General features: G+C 39.5%; 3 protein-coding genes and 4 long non-coding RNA genes across 9 annotated transcripts; 5 read left to right on the top strand and 2 right to left on the bottom strand.

Moving 5' to 3' along the window:
* Positions 1–52: 52 nt before the first annotated feature.
* Positions 53–1,494, bottom strand: LOC124342823 (glycine-rich cell wall structural protein-like). Its single transcript, XM_046796005.1, has 6 exons — positions 1,238–1,494; positions 1,069–1,107; positions 824–941; positions 587–726; positions 357–518; positions 53–292 (listed from the first exon to the last, which is right to left on the bottom strand). The coding sequence occupies exons 1-6, from the start codon at positions 1,443–1,445 to the stop codon at positions 189–191; spliced, it is 771 nt and encodes a 256-aa protein (XP_046651961.1). The 5' UTR covers positions 1,446–1,494; the 3' UTR covers positions 53–188.
* A 460-nt stretch (positions 1,495–1,954) lies between these two features.
* LOC124342659 lies at positions 1,955–5,975 on the top strand. Of its 2 annotated transcripts, XM_046795740.1 has the most exons (12): positions 1,955–2,229; positions 2,303–2,434; positions 2,497–3,094; positions 3,202–3,593; positions 3,682–3,813; positions 3,877–4,010; positions 4,238–4,362; positions 4,426–4,666; positions 4,729–4,930; positions 5,006–5,428; positions 5,505–5,678; positions 5,734–5,975. In XM_046795740.1, the coding sequence occupies exons 4-12, from the start codon at positions 3,556–3,558 to the stop codon at positions 5,912–5,914; spliced, it is 1,650 nt and encodes a 549-aa protein (XP_046651696.1). In that variant the 5' UTR covers positions 1,955–2,229; positions 2,303–2,434; positions 2,497–3,094; positions 3,202–3,555; the 3' UTR covers positions 5,915–5,975. The 2 variants fall into 2 exon arrangements, with proteins under 2 accessions (XP_046651696.1, XP_046651695.1); XM_046795739.1 differs by lacking the exons at positions 1,955–2,229; positions 2,303–2,434; positions 2,497–3,094 and having other exon boundaries at positions 4,238–4,666.
* A 1,052-nt stretch (positions 5,976–7,027) lies between these two features.
* On the top strand, positions 7,028–8,473 carry LOC124342960. The gene is made up of 3 exons (XR_006919030.1): positions 7,028–7,326; positions 7,401–7,552; positions 7,638–8,473. It is a non-coding gene; the product is annotated as an uncharacterized LOC124342960 (long non-coding RNA).
* Positions 8,474–8,630: 157 nt separating this feature from the next.
* LOC124342982 lies at positions 8,631–9,043 on the bottom strand. 2 transcript variants are annotated; one of them, XR_006919059.1, is made up of 2 exons: positions 8,907–9,043; positions 8,631–8,849 (listed from the first exon to the last, which is right to left on the bottom strand). It is a non-coding gene; the product is annotated as an uncharacterized LOC124342982 (long non-coding RNA). The 2 variants fall into 2 exon arrangements; XR_006919058.1 differs by having other exon boundaries at positions 8,631–8,769; positions 8,907–9,030.
* Positions 9,041–10,502, top strand: LOC124342938. The gene is made up of 3 exons (XR_006918999.1): positions 9,041–9,176; positions 10,228–10,321; positions 10,385–10,502. It is a non-coding gene; the product is annotated as an uncharacterized LOC124342938 (long non-coding RNA).
* A 934-nt stretch (positions 10,503–11,436) lies between these two features.
* On the top strand, positions 11,437–12,200 carry LOC124342967. The gene is made up of 3 exons (XR_006919040.1): positions 11,437–11,586; positions 11,653–12,080; positions 12,141–12,200. It is a non-coding gene; the product is annotated as an uncharacterized LOC124342967 (long non-coding RNA).
* Positions 12,201–12,444: 244 nt separating this feature from the next.
* Positions 12,445–15,640, top strand: LOC124342218. Its single transcript, XM_046795182.1, has 2 exons — positions 12,445–15,481; positions 15,591–15,640. The coding sequence occupies exons 1-2, from the start codon at positions 12,445–12,447 to the stop codon at positions 15,638–15,640; spliced, it is 3,087 nt and encodes a 1,028-aa protein (XP_046651138.1).
* Positions 15,641–15,796: the final 156 nt, after the last annotated feature.

Here is a 15,796-nt window from a genome sequence, read left to right as displayed (position 1 = left end):
AAATGATTTAGTGGAATGTGTTTTGAGAAATGATTTATGTGACAGAGCTCAGTCGAAGTTAAATTATTCTTGTATTTTATTATAAAAAATGGGTGGTGATATAGTTTATCACGTGAATATAAGTTATTAGATAAATTGGGAGCTGTAGGATAGTAACGAGGACTTCATTGACGAGCAGTCTTATCTAATTAACCAAGAAGGGCGGGTTGTTGACAGGAAGCTTGGCTGCCAATTACTTTAGCGCAGCATTTCAGCTGACCTGGACATTGGTAGTCTTGATAGCATGGTTGGCCTAAAATTACCAATGGATTAATTATTTGTTTTTGTTTTTTGTTATTCGTGATATCAAGGTTTACCAAAGAGACCACCGATGGCTCCAAGGAAACGAGGGTCGGTTTCTCCCGGACCAGAGCGGCCTTGAACATCTCCGCCAGAAGATTCCTTAGTTGCTTCATCGGATCTTTTACGACGCTCGGTCTTGTCTCCACTTTCACCTCCTTGATCAGCGCTACGGAATCCTGTTGGATCAATGAAAATTGAATTAGAGTAAATGATTTTTCCAACAGAAAAGATTATTAATTTATACCAAAACCACCGTTGTAACCGCCACCTAGCCCGCCATATCCGTACTGTCCTGGATAACCATATCCACCAGCTCCATGATGATGATGGTGGCCGTAGCCATTTCCGCCGTATCCACCATAACCACCGGGATATCCTCCAAATCTGTTATCCAATATTAGATTTTACAAGAGTTAATTTATCGCGTTATATTAACTGCGCATTAACGTGAGAAGTGTAACAATATTGAAAAAAAACTTACCCTTGTTGACCATATCCACCATATCCGCCATATCCGCCGTACCCTCCTTCAGGCTGACCAATTCCTAGGCCCAAAAATCCTGGGCATCGACCAGGTTTGGTGGTTCCAATCGGATAACCTAATTAATTATATAATTCTAACTTAATTAATGGGTTAACAAATTCGTTTAATGCAATTATGTTAGTTAGAAAGTATGTTCGTTCAATTTTTTTTTCTTTTTAATCTTTGAATTTTTTTGTGTGTACCTGCGCCGAAGCCGCCACCACCAATTGGACGATTAGCACCTGGTGAAAAAAAAAAAAAAAATTATTTATACAGCATCAGTAAACATTTATCTCTTAAGATTGCCATTTAATAGTTGAAAAAGTATTGTCACACAAAAAATTACTTTGAAATAAAATGCAAAATATTTACCGCCTAAAAGTCCAAAGAAACGAGAGTCAACATCTCCATTGGAAGGAGAACCGGCAGCTTCGATCACTACGCTGTCGTCAATGGGGCCATTACGAGTGCCCACGTTAGCGTTATCTTGAGATGTGCTGGGCGAATCTTCAAAGATCACACCGCTGGCTGTGGCCGAAACGACCAACAGTAAACTCACAATCACTCGTAAAGAAAACATTCTATTGGGAAAGACAACGTTCAACTGACTTGACTACTCCTCTCAGTCGACCACTTTTATACTCTGGCCGCCTAAAGGTAAACGTAAATTAACTGTCGAGGTATCAATCCTATTTTGAGGTCAGGATATCCCGCTTTTCATCCGTCCCTGCCGCCAATTGGTCAGTTTTCGGTGGCGCGTGGGGGGGATGTAGAAGAGTCAAGGTGAAAGGATTCTTCCGGTGGCTTGTATCAATATCTTTCAAGAGAATTTTTGTTTTTCAAGAAATTTAAGTTCCGTGAAGAAAAGTGAAAGTTTTGGGTTTTTTCTCTTTTCTTCTGCAGATAGCGGTCAAGGTTGATGATGACGAGATGCTGCTAGATCCCAAGACGTTATTTTCATCATTTAGGTAAAGGTCAGGGTAGTAACAGTAACTTTGGGTTTTCCATACTTCGACATGTCTTTGTTACTTTCGGGGTTTTGTTTTGTTACCGATGATAACCGCTTTGTCTTACTTATTCATCGTACCCCCTTTCACTTGGGAGTGAGCAGCGCGACGGCGGTGAATCATATAATTGCATTCAGCAAGCGTATGATATGTCCTCCTGCTGATTAGCCAAGACCTTGGTTTTTTTCATAGCAGACTAACTAGTCACCGCATCAAAAGCGAAATTTTGACAAGCCCAAATTGCCTTCAAAAAGCGTGTTACAAGGCGAGACATTGTGATTCTTTGTCTTTTTTTAAATTATTTTGCTGAAGGTTGTTTAACAAAATGGACGGTGACTGGGATATCGAGAAGTATAAGTAAGCTTTCAAAACGATAGTTTATCATTCTGAATTTTTGTTAGTATGTTTGAAACTTTGAATTGTGAAACAGGAACAAGTTCGAGCCTGAAGAACAATGGGAATTGAAGAAGCAATTCATGGAAACACACAAAACTCTTTTCTCTGAAGATCGTGTTGTTTGCCTCGCCCAGGTTCTCGTCAACATGGAAATTTTAGGAACAACGTATGTCTACAATGAAATTGAAATAAAAGCATGTAAACTAATTTCAGATTTGATTGTTTTAGATATCCTCTAGAAACCATGAGGACTGTTAATGAATTATCGGTAGATATTGTTGGAGAGTTCAGAGAAAAACAAAAGACAAGACTTCAGAGAACATTTGTGGGGGCTGCAGCAGCTGCTAATGCTAAATTCAGTCGCAAATAGACATGGGATTTGCTGCATCATTTTTTACAGTTCTGATAATTCATAAATTGAAATTGACAGCCTAATTATTACAATGCATCATCATTGATGAAATCTGATACACAAAATGGATGAATATTCTCAAACTTCTTTTAATTTTTAAATTTATATTTCCATAATTTACATACAAGTAAGCTTACAACATTGTTTTGGTGAGTATCTGCTTAGCTTGAATGAATAATCAATTGTCACGGTGTTACATCTCTTCTCCTTAATGCAATAGCTTCATCAGGACTTTAATGAATTTTGTAGGCTTAATCTTTTCAGATTATACACTTTATATTGTGTAAGCCTTGCAGAATATTATCTGTTGAAGTTTGAATATTTTTCTCCTTTCAGCTTTAGGTTGCAGGAGTGTATACTGACTTAATAGTTAATTCCTCTACAGTGTTTGAGGTTCAATATTAATTTGATCAGGTATTGTTTTTCAACGAAAGGTTTGCTTAAAAAATCATTATATGATTTACAGGAAAAAACAACAAATATCGACAACACTTAAAAAAATATTTTTTTTTTTTTCATAGATGTTCATCAAGAAAAACATTGAATGTTGAATGTTATAACTTATAAATGAATATCAAAATAGGACTAGAAGCGCTAGAAGCCCAGAAATAAAAATCGCGAATTGGAGACAGAATCATCGGAGAAAAGCAAGCACCATGAAGCAAGTTGCAACTCCGCAAGCGCTTGAGTCGACGCCATTCGGAATTTCTTTCATGCTCATTAGTATCACCTTTGTAGCAGACGCTAGCTTGATTGAAGTGAACATCAATCAAGTCAAAACTCAGACTGCTCGGTAGCAACAAGACTTCTCAAAGTTATTCTTTAGTTTTAAAATTGTATCAATATATGATAAAATCAGAAACCTTTTTTACTTTATGACAATGGAACGAGATTGGGATATCAGCAGTTATAGGTAGGTTAACATCAAAAGTGAAATTGATTTTATCCACATGTAGCGAAATTAGATTTTGATCTGATCTGTCCTTAAATGTGCCATCCAGGAATAAATATGAACCAGATGAGCAATGGGAAATGAGAAGAAAGTTTATGGAGGCAAATAAGCATAACCTGCCTGAAGATCGAGTTGTATGTCTTGCTCAGGTTTTGGTGAACATGGAATTTTTGGGAACAAAGTATCTCATTAAAATTTTATACAATTGAAATGAAACATTGATTATTTTTTGTTATTTCTTTAGATATCCTATTGAAACGATGAAAACTGTTAATGAACTGTCACAGGAGATTATTGGAGAATTCAGGGAACGACAGAAGTCAAGGCTGCAGCGGACATTTGTTGGTGGTACTGATGCTGCAAGTGCAAAAGCAAATGGCAAGCTTTTTTTATAAAAAGATTTCATTTCCAAAATTTTCCCTTGGAGCCTTTCATTCCTTGTTGTATAGTCTGTGTTCAGTTCTTTCCTTTAGTTTTTTTACTTTATTAGTTTGTGTTCTGACTTCAGACCAAAATTTTTAAGTTTTAATAACAGTGTATTTTGTAACTTTTTCTAAACTTACATAAAAAATGTGACTGGTTTAAATTAATATTTACTCTTCTAGGTAAACGACCTGCTAGCACATTGAAACCTCAAACAGAAATGAGAATTGCAGAATCAAACGCATCATATTTCTTGTCTGCTATCCTTTCAAGTAGAAGTGCTGTTGTAAAAGAAGAAACCACGTTAAAACAAGAAGAAACCACGTTAAAACAAGAAGAAACCACGTTAAAACAAGAAGAAACCACGTTGAAACAAGAAGAAACTAGCAAATTGAATACGTTAACAATAGCTTCAAACGGAAATGACAGTAAAACGGAATCACGCAAAAGAAAAAAGAAAAAAGTAGCTCGTTCTGTTGAAGAAACACACACGGACAACGTTACATCCAGCAGCGACTGTATGGTAACGCGGGATTCTTCGCAAGTTTCTCGTCAATCAGAGGAAATTGGTGAACCCACCAGTAGAAAGAAAAAAATTAAAAACAAGAGTGGTATAATCCTTTGATGAAATATTAATGAAACCTTTATTTTTAACCGTTTTCTGATAAAATAGTTGAAATTAAAATGGAAGCGTACCCAAAGCTTTCAAATTTCGTAATAATAATGCTTAAGAAGGAAAAAACAAGAGTCACACGGAGTGCCTCCGGCGATACTCTTTCGAAACCAAATTACCGACAAATAATTGAAAATTCTGCCCGTTTATCTGCTGTTCAGCTACAAGTCGTAACAAATTTTTCGAATAATCAGAAGAAATGGTAAATATCTATATTTATTTTCTAGTTTTGGGTTATTGTGGAATTCATGTAAAATTATTTTGTTGTTATGCGAAGGGAAACTGTTCTTCTTTTGGATGGTAGAAAAATTGCGTCGTCGCTTCACGAAAATCAGAAATTGTCTGCAAAAAATGTCTCTAAACTGGCCTTTACCAATTTGGAAAAGACCCACTACCAAATTGTTGTAACTGACACCAAGTGTGTTTCAGTTGGGCACTTCATGTCGCAAGAAGAAGATAACAGGCTAACACGAGCTGAAAACATGTTGAGTACTAAGATTACAAAAGAAGTTATGAGAGGGAAAGCAAATTCAACTCAAGATTGTTCCACTGACCACGCTTTTGAGATCTTATCAAAACGTGAGAATACCATCACACAACCAGTTCAGTCTACGTCTGCTATGAGAATGATGAAATTGATGGGTTGGACTGAGGGGACCGGGCTTGGACTGCAACAGCAAGGAATTGTCGAACCGATAAAGTAAATTAATGTTTTGTTCTCTTAGATATGATAAATTATTATTTTAAAATATTTCATGAATACTTTTTTTTTTCAGATCTGACGTGGTTGTTGGCAGAAAGGGTATTGGTTACGACGACGGTTCCAGAAATGCTGAACCATTTGCAAAAAGTATTCGTCGCTACCTACAGAATTACAAAAACAGCGCTTCAGTCCATAATATTGTATTTTCCAGTGAGTTTTCCAGTGAAGAGAGGAAGTTTATTCACGAGTAAGTTACAAAGAAAAAAAAATCGAGACATTTATTAACGTTTGATTTTCTTTAGTGTTGCTCGTAAAATGGGAATGCTCTCTTCCAGCATTGGCAAGGAGCCTAAACGTCAGTTGACTGTCCGTCGCTCCCCCTGTAAACCTCGCCCTTTAATTGAACTACTTAATCGACTCATAGAATCAAAACTTTCAGATCCTCTCTTTTCTAGAATCAATCTTATTTCACCAACAGGCTAGCTTCTTGAATAATATTTTTGCTTGTGAATCCCAATAAAATGCGTTGGATTTCACATTAAAAGATACGTAAGTTTATTGATTTAAAAGAGTAGAATGGATTGAGTAGAATGGAAAAACTATAAAATGTCTTCATTAACTTTATTTTCACGGTAAAAAGACTTACGATAAAAAAAGTAATGGCTTGATGAGTATGCGTCGACAGGTTCCCTCTGGGAGGAGAGCCAGAGGGAGGCTTTCAACAACTGCTGGAGTTAATTTGCGACATCGCCAAGCTTTAACGAATAATTTTTAAAGATTAGTTAACTTTTAACTCGTTAACTGATTGGTAAGCTTAAATTAAAATAATTACACAGCATGTTGATACCGAAAAGATCATAACCTAGTCTTTCATGGCGCGTCAGTATACGTTCCCTACCACACGTTCCTATTTGATTACATTTGTGCTTTCCAGCCCGATCGAATTTTAGCTGCGTGAAGATAAAGAAAGTCTAGAACCCAAATCCCAGACAACTTATATTTTATCCTGTCTCTTGGTTTATGATTCTTCTTTCTGTATACAATGTCACATGAAAAGACGAAGTCAACCGGAACGGAACAATAAAGGTAACAAGGTGCTGTAGTGGCGTGATTTGTTAATCATAGACATGAGCTCTATCTCGAATCTGGTACGGATTTTTCTTTATTCAAGATTCCAACACAATTTTGTTTTAATCACTTGAAAAATTTGCCATTAAGCTCTGAACATTTTGTATTCACAGTTCACACAGTTGGACTTTTGGACTTTTGCCGCTTTGGCTGATTGCTGCAATTGCGGAGATGCCAGTTACCGATGCGGACGTTTTTAATTGCATAACTGAAAATGACAACGTTGCGCCTTGAACGTTATTTTCAATATGGCTGCTGGCATTCGGCGAGGTAGTACTTTTATTCCCGACAGTTTTCGTTAGATAAATGGCGATTTCTGCTTGTATTTTTTTAGGCTATTGAATGTAAAGTTTTTGTGTGGTGAATTTACAGTTAACAGCTAACAGCCTCAAATTTATATTTTGCAATTCCATTCCATCACGTTGCCTGAAACTGCAGTACATTTTCCCAAAATGTTTCTTGCAGCAGGTTGTACGTTTTGTCACATGATTTCATCACGTAATTTATTCTTTAGGATTTTAATGTGCTTTATTGGAGGAACTCACCAAACTTGAAAATGGAAACACCAAAGTATGCTGTGTTTATTGGGACTTTTGTCTCAAGGATTCAGAAACACTGTTCTTCCCACAAATTGGAGTGACATGTGAATCATGTGATGGTGTGGCACATGCATCTGGAATCACCATGTATAATCAAGTTTACTTATGAGTGGGGTGTTGCTTTTATCTGGCATCTTTCTCTCAACATATACTTAATAATTAATGAAGGTAAGTAGTTTTTTTTCTTTAGCTGTTTGTTGGGTAGTGTTTAACACACTGTTTTTCTTTTCTCAATTTCATAGTTAACAAAGTGATATTATTCTTTGAACAACTTTGGTCTGATGAATGAGAAATTAAAATTCTTCTAGAGTACTTGCGTGTCACGCGGCTTTCCTGCTATTCCACAGCCTAGATGTGTCATTAATCAAGTTGTTTTGAAAACAACCCAATAGATGTATGTATGATATTAGTTGTAAGTAAATCTTTATGAATCTGTGCACTGTAGAAATAATGCTGTTTTCTGTGTGGTTATTTTGCAGGTTCTACTTCAGCTGTAGGCCTACCCCTTTTGGTTGTTACTACGAGAAAATGAGATGGCATCTTGTATCAGTCTCGCCAGTCTTTAAGTCATCATCGTGGTGCTGTACAAATATACAGCAAACAAGTAGATGTCTTTGCACATCCATTAATACTGCAAAAGAATTCTTTGTTGATTAAAGAAAAAGTTCAATATCGGCTGCAATCTGCAGAATAATCCAACTCGTCGCAGACTCGCAATAAGTGATGATTTTCCTTATGGCGACGTTTGAAGTAATAGGATGAAGACGGTTAATGTTTGTTCTACGTTTTATCAATTTGTTGGCCATTTTTATGATTCTAAGCATTAAGCAGTGGTTGAAGTTGTCATGTTGTCAATAGGTGGGGTTTGAATTCGTCAACCAGAGGTGTCGCACTCTTTTCTCTTCCATGTCCAGGGAATTTACCTGTGCAGAGTCTCTCCCTGTCTTGATTGGTTGGACTTTGCAGGATTAAAGTAAAAACTGAATTATTTAAACCTTGTCCGAAACAAGAGCTTAAATTGGTAACATGAAAATAATTATAATAAAGAATAATTTAACAAGAAAAATGAAATTAACCTGAAATATATAATACGTTGTAGTATATACGGTTATAGAAAAATTTACAAGTACAACATTGAGAATCTTCGATTTATTTTCCATGCTTACGTTTCGTCATCCTTATATGTTGTATGTATGTGACGGGACAAACGAACACATTGAAATATGCCAACAAGGTCAGTAGCAGCTTTAAGCACACTTATCAGTTATCACCATCTCCTCATTGGGCAGCTTAAACATCATACAAGATACAACCATCACAAGAAAAAGACAGATTTTGCTTCAAACAGGAATAGATATATACCACAGGCAAGGCCCACCGAAGAAGTTAAAAAAATAACAATTACCCTCATCTCACATCCAGAATTGTCAATCAACTACTTCTGCACCAAGTTTCCTAGTAAGATGATTCTCTTTTTGGTGAAGTCCTAATTCAAAATTACACATAACAGTGAACATGGAAATGAAAGAAAATGAAAAGACTTCAATCTGCCTAACCAATTTCATTAGATGGCCAGTATCTAGAGTGAGGATCAAATGAGCCAGGAACATGCTGTTGTTGCGAGACAAGATAGTGTGGAAAGGTTTTTAAACTTTACCATCATATTTGTTTGACTTAACATTTGCTGTTGCCTTGTAGTAAACCACTTTAATGAATAGAAAAAAAATCTGAACAACTGGCAGATTTACCTTGCCAACTCGTATTTTTCCTTTCAGCAATCCACTGTCCAAGTGCTGTTGCCCGGGTGCTAAAACGTCTGGAATCACTAACAGATGCCATAGACAAGGCACATAAACGAATGTCAAGAGCTCTTCCTTCTCCTCACTGTAGAAGTTGGACTGACGTCCATTATCGATTTCGTCTGTTGCGGTCTGTTGTTTTATGTTGGTGCTGCGGTGGTGGCTTTTTTTAGTGAAGACTAAACACGAGATATAAATTTGGAGGGGAGACTAGGTTACGTGAGTATCAACTATCAAATATATTTGCCTTTTTTTGTTGGATCTTTCAATTAAGTACTAACTGATAACGAGCTAGAGCAGACATTGCTTTTAACTTTTAAGTTTTATGTTTCTTTTAAACGTTTCTTCTTTCTGACGCTAGACACTGTAGACAGCATAGCCTTTGATCATTTTTTTTTATATTTCACTAAAAGAAGCATCAGTTTAGTTACGTTTAAGAAGCATTAGTTTAGTAACGTTTACTTTGCACATCGGTTCCTGCACATCTCTGAAGAAATTTCTCGCTTCCACGATAACGAAATTTTGGGTGATAACTGCCAGTTTCTGTTTCAGCAACAAAGCTCACTTGTTAGATTTTTAATAATGTGATTTTTTTTCTACTTCCGGTTTTCTCATTTCTGTCAATAGTTTAATAAATATTCATCTGACGCACAAAAAGAACCACATTTTCGTGATCCCCGTAAAATGTGTTGTAAAGTTCATGTTTTTTTTTTTACGTTCGCGTACTTCCGGTTTCGAGAATTATCCTGAACTATAGTTCAGGAAAAATTTCGATTTTGACCAAATTCTGGATTTCTTTTAAACTACACCTATTCGACCCCAAATTTCACGTAGATCATGAATTTTTGGTTTATTTTGTCGACAGCTCAATGGTTAAGGAGCTATCGCTTACTTCCGGTATACTTCCGGAAAATTTGCATGAAACTAACAAGTGAGCTTTGTTCTCTGTAGAATTCTAAAGATTCCATGCTAATTTAAGCAAAGAGAAATGGTCTTTTTGATTACTTTTATTACTTGCGACTATCTAAGGCCAGTCCTTTAGATATTGAGTTTTGAACGTGTCAAATAGATGGCGTGAGAGAATGTTGTTTGTTGTGTCACATATGGGCTAATGGCGGTTCGTTGTCAAAAGTTCAGCTACAGCCATCTTCTTCGAAAATTACCAATGAATTTGTTGGTAAATTGACTAGATTTCCTGTGCAATTTGTTTGGCATGTGTTCTTTACCGAAGATTTGTTTAATAACATCATTATTTCTCCTCCGTTTCCAGGAAAAAATGTGAAAGGTGTATGAAGACAGTACCGACAACTATTGTGTTAAAAATCCTGGTATCCTACAGAATATGTCATCCAAATGACAGAGTGGTAACAACCAATGCTAGCTTTAGTAAAGTATTGCTGGAACATAGTCTTCTCATCTTTTATTAGGATTCATCACTATTATCGGCTGAATCATTCTATGGGACTTGCCAGATCACCAACCCAAGCATGGACCAATTTCTCATTCCATCTTCTAGAGAACCTTACATAACCGATTGGTGGTTTAGTGTGCAAGTTTACTTTTCATGTCACTAAACTTATTTTGTTGCAGTCTTATATGTATTTAAAGTATTGTCGTGAAGTGAAAGACAGGAGAAACAACGACGTTCTAAGAGTTTGATATCATGCTGAAGCCGGCTGAAGCCTGGCTGGAACTAAACCGCTTGGCGGCGCTGTGCGGTGGTAGGGCAGTTTTATTTTTGTGTTTACAACATTAGCAGAAGTTAGCTACTGTAGCAAAGTTTTATTGAATTTTCAACATAGCTTAAGTGAATTTCTTTTATGAAGAAGTGAATTTATGCTCTCGAAATGCCTATTTGAATCTTTTTTTCCCTTCCCAGTTCCCACTGTTTTGCAAAACTGCCCTACCACCGCACAGCGCCGCCAAGCGGTTTAGTTCCAGCCAGGCTTCAGCATGATTTCAGATTTTGGTCTGTTAGCCATATTCCATTGTTTCTCCTGTCATTCTTCTTCATGTCATGCTGAAGCCGGCTGGAACTAAACCGCTTGGCGGCGCTGAGCGGTGGTAGGGCAGTTTTACTTTTTGTGTTTACAACATTAGTAGAAGTTAGCTACTGTAGCAAAGTTTTATTGAATTTTCAACATAGCTTAAGTGAATTTCTTTTATGAAGAAGTGAATTTATGTTCTCGAAATGCCTATTTGAATCTTTATTTCCCTTCCCAGTTCCCACTGCTTTGCAAAACTGCCCTACCACCGCACAGCGCCGCCAAGCGGTTTAGTTCCAGCCAGGCTTCAGCATGATATCAGATTTTGGTCTGTTAGCCTATTCCGTTGTTTCTCCTGTCATTCTTCTTCATGGTATTGTTCTGCACTTAAGTCTATCAATGTATAAGTTTAATTATTCTTTTAGATCATAGACATCAAGCACATTGATGCCACAAATTATAGACAAGGTAACTTTATTTTTTATTTACAGGTTTTAGGTTTCTAATGTAGCATGATGATGATAGACTTTATGAGAAGTCATGTTGTTTGAAGAAAAAGGACTATACAGTCGACAAGGTTCTTTGCTAACCCGTTGGCTGCTACCCTTGAATCTCCCTGTTTACTTCCTTACCTTTGATTTAAGGTACTGTTTTCTGTTGCTACAACCTTGTTTGAATATTATCCAAATAAATGTTCATTCTGCTTACAGGGTAATCCTTCGCTACTGATCACACCCAATGGTGAAAAACGACGAGAGAATGCTGTAATCCAAGACTGATACATTGTGTAGTTGATGGATAAATGACAAGTGCATATCTGGGCTCCCTTCTTTTCTGTGGCCCCGTTTCCCTAACTGTTCCAGAGAAAAAGAAGGCTTAATTTAAATGTATATTTTAATTCATGTCCCCATCTTATTTTTATTCTGAAGTATCGATTAATTTAAGTAAGCCGCCAGGTGGGCCACTTGTCGTGCAGTAGAAAACAGCTGATGTCTCAATTAAGTGTCTTGGCCGAAACAGAAAGTCGCCATTGTTCATTTTCATGGCGTGTATAGCCACTGATAACTCGTTTCTTACTGTGCTTTATTGATGGGAATTCTCATCTTGTGACTCCCTATTTCTTATCTGATTCTCTGAGGTAAATTTGTGTATACATTTTTATGTGTTCCATTAGCTAACATTATTCTCGTGTACATAGATTAGGCTGGATTAGGCCCTAGATTTGATTTCGTGTCATTTGTGTCTACGATTGCCTTATTAACCGGCTCCTAATTGTGGATGCTAGGTGAGAGCTAGGTTTTATTTCAATTGTAGTCTGTGTTTGCTAATTCTGTCTTAATTTAGGCAATTTGTGCTCTGTCCAATTTATTGACGAATAAACCCGTGATTATCTGAGAAGCAATCGATAGGCCTACGCCTCCCTCTTCGACCGTCTCACTCTCTCGCTGAAACATTGGTGATCGTAGCAGGACTTTCTTGGCCTGCAAGTTTGGAGAATTGAAATGGTAAGAGGCAGGAAGTCAAAGGCAGCCACGGCTTCTCAAAACGACAACACGGTTGCGTCCAGACTTCGTTCTCGAACAGTACCAGCAAATGGTGAAGATGAATCGACACCCCCTGCTGATCCCACTCAGCAAGTCAAGAACATTTCACGAGTTCCTCAACCTGAGGCGTTTGAACGTGATGCCACACGTATGCAGATCCAGATGACATGTAGCTATATTGGCAAGCTCATCAAGGAAAGAGGATCAAGAAGAGCCTGTCTAGGCCTACTCAACAAACTCGACGACATGTTGGCCACTGTCGAAAGACTCAATTTATTGGTGGTAGACCCGTCCGACGCCGATGAATTCGCGAAGCAAGCTCAAATTCAAATCGATCTGTTCACACTTATCGAGTCGAAGAAAGAAGACGTTGACGCTTATGTCACTCTAAGAGCTGATGACGAATCTTCTGTCGGGTCCTGCATGCAGTCAATCAAAGGCGTACCACTGGTGACTCACCCCTCTGCCTCGACAGTTGGAGAGTGGATGTGCAAGAGAGCTGCAGCATATCAAAATGCTTATAGCCTGGCAGCGGAGAAAATTTTGCCGTCTGGTGAGAACAAGTTTCCTCGTGGCCCCTCTGCACCCGACAAAAATGAAGTGACTCAGTCGGAGAAATTGCTTGCTGAAGCGCAGAAAAGAGCAGCGGAGGCCCAACAGGAAGCTGCCCAGCTGAAAAAACGACTCGAAGAAGTAAATAAGAAAGCTGATTTGGCAAATAAGGAAGCAAGCAAACTATCCGATGCTGCCATGCGACGCGGTTCAGCACCAACCATCATCAGCAACCCATTCCACGGTTGGGGAGACGGAGCGTTCGACGATTGGCACCGCCGTTCTACTCACGAACCGACCAAAGAGGATGGAGATGAAGAAGCACCAGACGACTGGATCGACCGGTACTGCAACGGCCTAGAAGAAGCCAATTGGTCATATTCTAGCAAATCGGCAGCACGCGGGGAGCTTCCCATCTACTCTGGAAGGGCAACCGATTGGTTTTGGTGGTCGGATTTGCTACGTTCGATGGTTCATGATCAACGAATCGCACCTGGAGAAAAGCTTGCTGTCTTGAAGAGCCGACTACGGGGAGATCAATTCGAAATCGTGCAGGGCCTTGGCGGAGGAGAATCTGCTTATAAGGCCGCTTTATTCCGACTGAAGCAGTCGGCTGGACGTCGCGACGTAATGCGTATAGCACTACTCGGTGAACTCGACCGTATGGAGCTGGGCAGAGAAAACTCATCATTCCGTCGCTTTGCCGAAAGAGCTCGAACCATCTTCTTTGATTTAACCCGAATTGGGGAGAAATTTAATGCCGACCTCATTGAACGACTGAGCCGTAAATTGCATCCGGCGGATCGACTCGAATGGAATTCCGGACGACGTACTGGATTAGAACGGCGCCCTCTGAAGGAATTTGGAGAGTGGATGTGCGAGAGAGCTGCAGCATACCAAAATGCTTACAGTCTGGCAGCGGAGCAAATTTTGCCGTCTGGTGAAAACAAGTTTCCTCGTCGCCAACAATTGCCAACATCAGGACGCGCCAATCACGTTAGCTTGGAGCCCTGCACTACCGACAAACCGAAGAGTCGCTGCTTTTGTTGTGAGGGGGAGCACCGGTTGATGGCTTGCCCAACATTCAAAGAAATGCCTACGAAAGAGAAGGTACGATTTTGCGTCAAGCGCCGCTTATGCATGAAATGTTTCGGGACGAGACACTCTGCAGCCGATTGCAAATTCGGAAAAGGTTGTGGATTCAGCGGATGCCCTTTTATTCATCACCCATTGCTTCATGATGCCAAAGAGAAGCACGACAAAGGTAGCAGCCATCACACATCACTCTCAGCCCAGGTGGATCGCGTCAAGGTGGCGCTAGGCGTTATCCGGATGGAAGCTTACACAGCCGAAGGCCAGCTCATCCCAGTATCGGTGCTGATAGACGAGGGCAGCGACACGACGTTGTTTCGAGAGGATTTTCTTCAACGGCTTAAGATCATCGGGAAAGGTACTACTCTAGATCTTGTAGGAGTTACCGGCGCCGAATGCTACAAATCGCAGAAGGCCCCAGTTCGATTTCTTTTACCGGACGGGAAGGAAGCCGTCATAAAAGGAACTACGATCCCGCAGATATCTAGGCCGACTCCGGTAATCGACTGGAGAAAATTGAAAAATCGATGGCCACATTTAGCTGACGTCCCAGTGCAAGAGAGTGGCAGAAAAATCGACGTCTTGGTGGGACTCGATCACTCAAATCTACTTGCAGTATTGGAATCGCGCGTTGGAGGCGAACACGAACCTTTCGCATCTCGCACTAGACTCGGTTGGGTCGTCCGTGGCCTGCTTGGGAGTGACATCGGTCCGATGACAACGGCCCACATCCATCACATCTCAACAGCATCCGAGTCCTCGCTCGATGAAGAGTTCCAGAAATTTTGTACAACCGAAAATTTCGGTACTGAATTCAAAGGAAACGGCCTCTCAGAATCAGACATAATCGCCGAAAAGATCGTGGATGAAGGCCTGAAGAAACTAGACATTGGGTATGAAACCCCACTCACGTGGCTCGAAGGAGAGCCGACATTTGAAAATAACAGGACGCTGGCGGAGCATCGTTGGCAAGACCTGAAGGAACGATTCAAGAGAGATCCAGATTTCGAGGCTGATTACAGAGCCGCGATCAAGAAATACGTCGACGAAGGCTATGCATCGAGAGTAAAAGAGGAAGATTTATACTCGAACAACCAGTACTACTTGCCGCATCACGGTGTCTACAAGAAAGTGTATGGTAAGAAGAAGAAGAAGCTTCGAGTCGTCTTCGATGCCGCTGCCAAATGGAAGAAGAAATGCCTCAACGACGGAATGCGACAGGGTCGAAAATTGCAGAACGACTTAGCCAAGGTCCTCATTCGATTCCAGCTGGGGGAGATTGCCTTTGCAGCAGACGTGACCGCCATGTACAGCAGGATTCGACTTCGACCACAAGATGCCCGCTTTCATCGTTTTCTCTGGCAAGAGAAAGATTCTGACGTCATCATTACGTACCAAATGGATCGCTTGCCATTTGGATCTAACTGTGCCCCATTTCTCGCCCTAAAAACCATCCACAGAGCCGCTTCAGATGCCACTAGAGGGAGAGAAGAATGTATGGAAGCAGTAGAGAAGAATATGTACATGGATGACCTATTGAAAGCAGTCGACAATGAAGAACAAGCAATTATGAAGGCGAAACTTTTCCGCGATGGACTTGCAGAAGGAGATTTTCATCTAACAAATTGGATCTCTAACTCCCCGGAATTCATCAAAGCGTTGCAAC

The sequence above is a fragment of the Daphnia pulicaria genome, chromosome 6, assembly GCF_021234035.1.
Source record: "Daphnia pulicaria isolate SC F1-1A chromosome 6, SC_F0-13Bv2, whole genome shotgun sequence".
NCBI classification, from domain to species: Eukaryota; Metazoa; Arthropoda; class Branchiopoda; order Diplostraca; family Daphniidae; genus Daphnia; species Daphnia pulicaria.
Note: the sequence above shows the minus strand (reverse complement) of the source record. Positions and strands in the feature narration are given on the sequence as shown.